Raw genomic sequence first — 10204 nt, forward strand, 5'->3', positions numbered from 1 at the left:
TTGGCCCGACCCCCCTTCAAGCATGGCACGAGCCCAAGCACGGCCCATTTAGCTTCTTTTTTTTTTTTTTTTCCTTCTCAAAAAGTAAAAATGCAATAATTTGATATCTAATGTCATTGTTTATATGTTTAAAAATATATATATTCATAAACATATATTTGATGTCTTTCATTTTAGGGAAATTACTTGGGTTCTTAGTTAATTAAACATATCAACTACAAATTAATTAAACAACATTGGACTTGATATCTAATCAATACATATGACATATACGTTTCTCCTATAATCAAAGCAAAACATTTCTTCACATATAAAATAATAAGTTGTTTAAAGATGAAAAGTTCAAGTGAACTTTGTGGAGTTGGACACTTTTTGCCCTCCGCCCCTTCATATTGTTTGGATGTTTGATTGATTAATGTTTTCAAATAATTCATAATTTCTTGCCTCAAATGATATTTTTAATGTTTATAATTTGAATTATCTAGTGGAAAAAAAAAATTAAGTGAAAAAAAATCAAATTAAATGGGTTGGTTCTTGGGCCCGAGTATGGCACGAGCACGAGCACGAGCACGGGCACGGCACGAGCTCGGCCCGGTCCGTTTGAATATGGACATGGGCTTTGGGCCGGGCCGGGATCAATGATTTTATTAAATGGGCCGGCACGACATGGCCCGATAAATTAAATAGGTCGGCCCGGTACGGCACGAAAATGGTAAAAGTACGAGTTTAAATGGGACGGGCCGGCCCGGCCCGGCCCGTTTGACACCTCTAACTGAGACGCCATTTTGCTGACAATTCAAGAAGCACGGGAGGTTAGAAAGGTGGGGTGATCCTCTGTTCTTTTCTTTTTCTGGGCCCTCTTTGGTTGGCCGTTCGATCAAAAACCCTTTTTTTCCAGACCAAAAAACAAACCCATTTTTTTGGGTGCTCTTTTTATACAAACAAACGATAATTTACTTTAATTTAATTTAAACTACGAGTAAGATCAAACTCTGAGTGCTTTAATTATGAGTATAAATAAATAAATCATTTAAATTTTTTGTTTTTGTTTTTGGAAATGAGTTTACCAGTTTGTTTACCATTCTGCTTCCATTTTTTCCTGTCATTGTTCAATTTAGTTAATTAGTCATAAGCAATGCTTTCTAATATCAAATACCAAATTTTATTAGATACATTCAAACAGTACAACTAATGTGTTTGTTAAGACATTGAATTAGTCATAAGCAAGTACTGCTATGTTACATGTACATAGTAGAACAGGTCATGCATACCGGTATTACCGACCATGTACGTAGAGTATCCTTCAATTTTAATCCCTACAAAAAAAATATACACGATTCAAATAGTTCGATGTTTAAGTTGATTCAAACACAATCCAAAAATTTCACTCTCATTTCTTCTATATCCTTTCTTTCAAATTATACAATTCCGTATCATGATGCGATGTTGATATTAGATTTTAGCAAAAGTTATAATTTTGGTCCCTATAATTTGGATTATATTTTTTTTTACTTTAGTCTCTGTAATTTCCATTTTTTTCAATCAAATTCGTATACTTTGCTATCCTTTTGTACTCGTCTCGTCTAAGATGGAGTGTCCCCATCTAGTTTAAACATTTTCTCGAAATTAAAAATAAATAAATAAATAAAATAAGAAGAAGTCAAGTTTAAAACTGTTATATTTTGGCTAAGATATTACTAAAGAAATAATAATTAAAATATAATTACTAATTAAAATAATTAAAAATGGATAAGATATTACTTAATTATAAAAACTTTTTGTGTGCGGCTATACTTTTAAAATATATTAATATTTAAAGAGTATAGCCGCGCGGCTATATGCTTTAAATGTATTCGAATATTTTAAAAGTATAGCCGCGCGGCTATACGGCACAAAATTAATTAAGTAATATCTTAGCCATTTTTAATTACTGTAATTAGTAATTAAGATTTAATAATCATAGAGTGGGTCTTGAGTTAGTTCATTTTTGGAATACTCATAATTGAAACTATTTTTAAAATATATTCAAAAATTGAAAATAATTTTAAAACTCCAAAAAAATCATTTAAGATAAGTAAATATAATTAATTAATATTTATTAAGTAATTTATGAAATTAATTAAATTAATTAAATACTAATTATCCATTAAATAAAGAATATTAAAAAACAGTAATGAGTATAATTAAATAAGATTAAGATATTACTTAATTGCAAGTATTAAACTAAACAAACTAATTTTGTATATAAAAAAATAAAAATAAAGTCCACAAAATCATTAATTACTATTTATTAAGTAATTTATGAAATTAGTAAAAATATTTAAATAATAATTATTCACTAAAGAAATAATAATTAAAACCCAATTACTAATTAAAGTAATTAAAAATGGCTAAGATATTACTTAATTATAAAACATTTTCTTTTAAAATATTCTAATACATTTTTAGCGTATAGCCGCACGGCTATACTCTTTAAATATTTATATTTTTTAAAAGTATAGTTAGGTCTAGCAATTAGGCAATGCATTAAACCATATCATATATGGGTTTAGAAAATGACTTACATGTTCCATTGCAATTGAATTCCGGCATATCTGATGAACCTCAAAAAGGTTGATGGATTTCATATTAGCCAAAGCCTGTGAAGCAATTTTTAAAATAATTATAAACTTTTAAAGTTGTGCAATTTTTTATGGGTTCAGATCCTCTATTATGTTAGGATTTGCTTGACTTTTATTATTTACATGTCCGAGCCTAATTGAGTCCTTAATATTATTTACATGCCCGTGTGTGGGTACTCTAGGAGCAAAATCTAGCATACCTTGGTTGGGAATAGAAATAGTAGCATCCGTGAAGCGAAAAGCAACGGTAAGACCCTCTTCTGCACCATTCTTGTTACTCATCATCATGAAAAAAAAGAGGCATAAATCCATAGATATTAACTCCATGCAAAAGGAGATATCCAGAAGAGTAAGAAAAGAAAACTAATGTCGCCAATGACATATTATGCCTATAGAATTATATGAATCTTTGACATTTATGGTGGTGAGCATAAATTTGAATACCATTCACAAATGTTACATTGAATCATGAGTTTCATGCTGCAAACCCAAGGATAGGCTTCAAAATGAAGAACACCCACAGACTCTGCCATCAAGGGGAAGTAATCTGGCTGTTCAGGGCACAGTGAGACACCCAATAAAGTTCTAAACAATGTCACTCTACCTAGTAGTAGGTAAATCCAGGCCAATGATCTTTAACGATGACTGTCTCCATTGCTCAAGTCAACATAGCAAGTACTTTATTAAAATGTAATTTCACCTAGGTGAAAGAAATTATTATAAAGGTATAACACTTATTACTTTATCCTCAGGACGTGAGGATGAGCATGAGGGGCAAAAAAAAGAGTATGCCATACAAGTGAGAAGCCTTTAACAAAGAAAACAAACACATCATACAGCTAATTTCCTATTTCATTGAGAATGCAATAGATTATCCAATATACTATGCAGCTATCCAGAAACAAATATCATCACTGAATCAAACTGATTCCGAGAGATTTACAAAAAAGACATGAATCACAAGATTAATCTAGCTTGGTAAACCATACCAAAGTTGCCAGAAAAATACGAAAGAAATTAAACAGCAACACATAGAGAATAAGATCACTTTGGCAATTACCCTTCAGTAACAGTAGGGAGCTTCTCATATTCACCCAACTCTCTCAACTTTTGAGGAAGAATGCAAAGACCCCCAAACTTCTGCTGCAAGTAAATGATCCCAGCAAACAATAGACCTCCAAAAGGAATGATCACATCCCAAGCAGTAGAGTAAAAATCTGCCACAGGACTTGCATAAATGTATGATTCATTCAATGGGTGATGAGCAGAGTTTTGAGCCCTGTAAAGATCATATGCATGTGGCAGAACTTGAACAAAAGTTGTTCCGATGTAGAACGAAACAGACAGAGCATTCTTCTTTGATTTGCAGAATATGTTGAGTAGAATTTGAGGCAACAAAAAACCATCCAAGACCAAACCCGCATAAGATTTCAAGGCACCCAAAAGGGGGTGCTCTTGATAACCTGAAAGCACTGGAACATCACTGTTAGTGCCAATCTTCCTCCAATTCATCGGAAGCAAAGCAGCTAAGGCTCCTGCCACATATACTGGTAAAGCCACAATGAAAGCCTTCTTCTCCATGACCCAGAGCTTGTTTTGGGGACTGTTGTTCGTGGCTTTTGCTAACCATGTTAGGCTCAGAAGACGCAGTTTCAACAAGAAACCTACCATGGTTATTGTCCTTACAATAACCTCATTAACTTCAAGCCCTCCACCGCGTCCAAGGAATACTTTTCTGTGGTTGGTGTTGTTTGTGAGCATGGCTTCATCATTTAATATAAGAGGAACCATGTAGGCCAGGGTTAGAATAAGTAGCATGAAAATGGAAATGGAGGGAAGCACATCAGGATGTCTTTTCACATGGAAGAGTTGCAATGCAACAAAAATACATGCAAGTGTGGTGGATATAAGAGCCAAGCTGATCTCCACATCAATCCACCAAATGGATCGCTTTGCTTCATCCACATAACTGGCAGCTGAAGAGAGATCCAAATGTTCAAAATAAAGAGGGTCGGACTTTTTTCGCGTGCTTTCAATGCTTCCCTTAATAAAACCAGAAGAATTTGCTGGAGGGAACTGAAAATTGACAACAATTTCACAATCAACAGAATCAGTTGTTGGTTGTACATTATTTGAGCCCAGATTTCTACAGCCTACCATGCACAGGCTTCCTTCGGTTTCATCATAGATCCCTTCAGCAGAAATCTGCACTTCGTGTACTGTTGATGTATTTCCCAACTTTGCATAAGATATCAGTTTGATGCTAATTTTGTAGCTAATATTGTAGGTGATCCTGTGGTTGTAGCTATAGCTCACATGTGCACCCACAGAATCCACAGAGTACCCTTCAGTGCTTGCAACTGAGTTTGAATTTCTCATTGCATACCAATTCTGGTGGTAAAACTGGCTGCCAACTGAGAGAGGGACAGAACTGCCCCAAGAAACTACTCCTCTAGAATTTTTAGCTGACATATCGAATCGCATGTCATAAGAAAACGGATTCGGGTATGTTTTAGTCTTGTTATTAGCATTAGCGCCAGTCTTCAATATTGGGCACAACTTGGTTACTTTTTCAATTTGAGTATACTCATATTTCTGACCTGGAAGTAGAATTCTTCTACGTTCATTCTGATTGCTTTCAAATGTGATCTTTTCGAAATAACCTGACTTTGTCACAGCCTTCTTGCTCCAAATTTGCCCTACAACCCCACTAGTGCTTCCAATAGTCCATATTGCAGTGAACTGGATACCTCTAAGGTGACTTGGGGTCCGGGCCCTTTTCGCTTTGAAAACATGTGGTTGGAACATCCGGACTTTAACAGGAACTTTAAGGAATGGTGGGCTGAAGAGCATTTGCATGGATGGCCGGGATATAATTTCATGAGGAGGTTGAAAGCCTTAAAGGGGAAAATGAGAGTCTGGAGTAAAGAGGTGTTTGGAGATGTGGCTGCTGCCAAGAAGTTGGCAGTAGCGCGAATTGCTGAAATTGACAGACTTGAAGGTATGCACGGGCTGGACAGTGTCAAAATAAAGGAAAGGGCTGATCTTGTTCTCTTGATTGGTGATTTGGTCATTAAAGAAGAGATAAAATGGAGACAAGGGGTAAAGTGGAGTGGGCTAGAGATGGCGACGGGAACACTAATTTTTTCCACCACTTAGCCAATGGTAGGCGAAAGAGGAATCTCATCGAGAGGCTGGAGGTGGAGGGATTAGGGACGTTTGTTAATGAAGACGAGATTGAGGCTGAAATAATTTCTTTCTTCAAAACTCTTTATAGGAGTAATGAAGAGGCAGGTTGGGGTTTGGAGGGCCTGAATTGGAATCGCATTAGTTCTGATGAGGCTGCAAGGCTTGAGAGACCTTTTGATGAAGAGGAGGTCAAAAGGGTTGTTTTCGATTGTGGGAGAGATAAATCTCCAGGGCCTGATGGTTTCTCCATGCTTCTCTTCCAATCTTGCTGGGATACTGTGAAAGTGGAGCTCCTAAAGACTCTGGAGGAATTCTACCACAATGGCATTATCAACGCGGTCACAAACGAAACGTTCATTTGCCTTATCCCCAAGAAAAAAGAGTCCGTTAAAGTGAGTGATTTCCGGCCTATTAGTCTTGTGACAAGCTTGTATAAGGTGATTTCTAAAGTTTTAGCCTCGAGATTGAGGGAGGTGATGGGGAGCACCATCTCCTCTTCCCAGGGAGCTTTTGTGAGAGATAGACAGATTTTAGACGCTGCCTTGATTGCTAATGAGGTAGTGGAGGAGTGCAAGAGTCGTAAGAAAGTTGGCTTGGCTTTCAAAATCGACTTTGAAAAGGCCTATGATCATGTGGAGTGGCACTTTGTAGATGATGTATTGCTTAGAAAAGGGTTTGGGGAAAGGTGGAGAAGTTGGATTAGAGGTTGTCTTGAATCGGCAAATTTTTCTGTTATGATCAACGGCAGACCTAGAGGTAAGTTCAAGGCTTCTAGAGGATTGAGACAAGGAGACCCTCTTTCTCCTTTTCTTTTCATTTTGGTGATCGACGTTCTCAGCCGCATTCTTGAGAAAGCTCAGGACTTGGATGTGTTTCACGGTCTTGTTGTGGGCCATGATATGGTGGAGGTTTCTCACCTCCAGTTTGCCGACGACACGATGTTTTTTATCGGGGATAAGTTGGAGTATTGGCACAATCTTCTTGAGATATTAGACCTGTTCTGTTTCATTTCAGGTATGAGAATTAATAAGGAGAAATGTTCTTTAGTTGGCATTAATCATTCTGAAGAGGTAGTTTCTGGGTTGGCTGGGGATTGGGGCTGCGAGTTGGGAGTCTGGCCTACTTTGTACCTGGGTCTCCCCCTTGGTGGGAATCCCAGAGCTCTTTGTTTTTGGGACCCAGTTGTGGAGAGGGTGGAAAAAAGGCTGCAAAATTGGAAGAAGGCTTGCCTTTCCAAAGGTGGAAGGCTAACTTTGATTCAGGCCGTCTTAAGCAGTATTCCCATTTATTACATGTCTCTTTTCAAATTGCCTATTAGTATTGCGAAGAATGTTGAGAAGCTGATGAGAGACTTCTTGTGGGAGGGCATGGACGATGGGAAGACTTCTCATTTGGTTAAGTGGGAGATAGTTGGGAAATCAAAAAGCAACGGTGGCTTAGGGGTGGGGTCTTTAAAGTCTAGAAACAAGGTGTTGTGCGCCAAATGGCTGTGGCGGTTTCCCATTGAACCGGACTCTCTTTGGCACAAGGTGATTAGTAGCATTTACGGGGAGAGTGCTAACGGTTGGAACGCTTGTATTCCGTTGCGTAGTTCTTGTAGTAAACCGTGGAATAACATTTCGCGTGGCTATCCGGTGTTTCTTCTTGGCTGCGACCTTGTGGTGGGAAGCGGGGAAAAGGTGAGATTTTGGGAGGATGATTGGTGCAAGGGGGGAGTTCTCAAAGAGGTTTTTCCCAGACTTTTCAATTTGTCCAGCAAGCAGAATGCCAACATCTCTACTACTTTGAGTCACGGTGTGTTTCCTCACAGTTGGGACCTTGGGTTTAGAAGGAACCTCACGGTGGGGGAACTAGATGAGGTGACTAGGCTGTTGGTTATCCTTGATGATGTTAGACTTATCCCTTCCAGGATGGATTACAGAAGATGGAAGCTTGACCAGACCGGGCTGTTCTCCTGCCACTCCTTCTATTCTTTCATTCATGATAACGAGCCTGCGGAGAGTTTTCCTCCGTACAATCTGATTTGGAAAAGTAAAACCCCTCCTAAGGTCAAGGTTTTCGTTTGGCAAGCTGCCATTGGAAGAGTTAATACGTGCGATCTGATGCAGCGTCATCGCCCCTTTACGTGTTTATCCCCCCATTGGTGTGTGCTTTGCAATTCTGCTGGGGAGTGTGTGGATCACCTGTTCATTCATTGCCCTTATTCTATTCAGATTTGGTGGTCACTGCTGAAGGAAGTTGGTGCTGTCTGGGTCACCCCTAAAGGTTGTTTTGAATTATTTTCCTCCAATTTTGTTGCTCTGGGTAAAGGGAAAAAGGCTAAAGTCCTTTGGGGGTGCTTAGTTCAGGCTCTTTTTTGGAATTTATGGATTGAACGGAATAGAAGGATTTTCGAGGACTACAAGGGGGTGGGGGTGGACGAGCTTTGGGATAGAGTGAAGTTTTGGGCGGCTTTATGGGCTTCTGTCACCAATATCTTTAAGGATTTGTCTGCTTCCGCTATTTGTCGTGATTTGTGTGCGGCAGTGAAATGATGGCCTCCTAGTTCTCTTTTGCTCTAGTTCTGGTTGTTTGATTTTTCTTGGCTGTTTCTTTTCCTTTTAGGCGTGTTCTCTAGTGGGTGCTGTTGCTCCCTGCTTTTGCTTTGCTCTGTGGATTCCTTATCCGCTTGTTCCTGTTCTGTGTTCTTGTTTCTATTTTGAATATATAAGTTTCTATTCAAAAAAAAAAAAAAAAAATAGTCCATATTGCAGGAAATCTCAAGTTCAATCTTGTTGAACAATCGCCCACATGAGTATTATTCCAAGAACCTGCTGCATCTAAGAATTGGCAAGCAACAAGAAACAGCTGATTTTTCCTTGGATCCCATGCGCCTTCCCCAACCAATGTTGTATTGGGATCGAAACTCCTCCGATACCAGACAGTGCCACTGGCTGAAAATTTCACCAGAACTCTCAACCTTCGTGTATCCTCGAAACACTCAATAGGCTTCAAAGACACAATGTGCGGCACATCAGATGCAACAAACGGAGTGCAGCTCTTTGCAGAAACGCAATGGCTTGAATATTTGAGATCCAAATCATAATCAAGTACCTTTCTGGAAAGTGTTGAACAAAATGTCTGTATTTGCAAAGAACTTTTGGGATCATCACTTCCAGTACCAGGGAAGCTGTTATCAGATTTATTTGAAACCAGAGTGTACTGGTAGTTCATTCTAGGAAGCATCAAAATGGAGACTGGTTCAAAGTTATTTGGATCATTCTTAGACAAGCTCTCTAAGGTTCCACTAGTCAAACTAGTAATACTAGTGGAATTCATGAGATTATAGAGCTTAAGAACAACATAAAGATTTTGCAAAGAATTACGTTCATTCAAGTAATTACCAATACCTGATCCAACCATACAAACCTTCCCTGAAGATGCTGACCAGAACCCATCTAACAGAAACTCTATTGATCTTCGTTGATATTGATTTGATCCAGAGTCCTTATAGTTATAGATGCCACCAGGATATTGAGGTCTGCTACTTGTGGAATCTCCCACATAATAAAGTGTTCTGGCGCTTTCAAATTGAAGATTTGCTTGAAGCTTGAATAAGCCTTGTACATTAGTTTCTGTAATATTCCAGGTGTTGAATAGAATCGAATTGAGCCGAAATGGTGAATTTGGACTAAGAATTCCACTGCCGCCACCAGTGTAGTAACCTATCTGGTGATTGAAAAAATGTCCAGATACTGCGTGTGGTTTCGGGGTTGACTCGGGAACAATTGAAGCACAATGATCAGCATAAGAGACTTGATCAACAGCTGCAGCAAAGAATGAAACTGGGTTCCAAGAAAAGGTGGTTAAAAGAAAGAGGAATATGAGAAGAAGGTTTGGCTGTGTATTAATGGTGGTTATAGCGGAACAAGACTTGCAGTTCATGAAGATAGCCATAGGTTCTTTGGTCATGTGTATTGGAAGAAAGATCATGAACAAGAACAAGAACAAGGACAAGAACAAGACACAAAAAAGCAATGCAATGTTCTATCTATGTACTTAGCAAAACAGGCCATGTATGTACCAGGTCATGAGTACCAGGTCAACCACCATCCCACTGACCCAGAATAGTCCTCTATCCATTGAAGTTTTCTTCAGTTTTAATTCCACACAAAAAGTTTTACACAATTCGAACAGTTTGATAATTAAGGTGAAAAACCAATCACAAAAATCAATTTATTAATTCTATGGTAGGTTTGATCAAAAGTATCCATTCCCTTGAATCTCCATAAACTAATTTGTTGTGTACTTTTGTAAAAGTTTATGTTTCCCTCGAATCATATTGCATGGCAATTTATGTTTGCTCCTTGTATATATTGAAATTGTATTTATGTTTAATTTACATAGTTTGTTCT

The 10204-nt window shown here is 38.1% G+C and overlaps 1 protein-coding gene across 1 annotated transcript; it reads right to left on the reverse strand.

Moving 5' to 3' along the window:
* Positions 1 to 3677: 3677 nt before the first annotated feature.
* On the reverse strand, positions 3678 to 9761 carry LOC110773336 (uncharacterized). The gene is made up of 2 exons (XM_021977846.2): positions 8562 to 9761; positions 3678 to 5363 (listed from the first exon to the last, which is right to left on the reverse strand). The coding sequence occupies exons 1-2, from the start codon at positions 9759 to 9761 to the stop codon at positions 3678 to 3680; spliced, it is 2886 nt and encodes a 961-aa protein (XP_021833538.2).
* Between the last annotated feature and the right edge of the window lie 443 nt (positions 9762 to 10204).

This window comes from Prunus avium, chromosome 4, assembly GCF_965620075.1.
Source record: "Prunus avium chromosome 4, drPruAviu1.hap1.1, whole genome shotgun sequence".
Classification (NCBI taxonomy): domain Eukaryota; kingdom Viridiplantae; phylum Streptophyta; class Magnoliopsida; order Rosales; family Rosaceae; genus Prunus; species Prunus avium.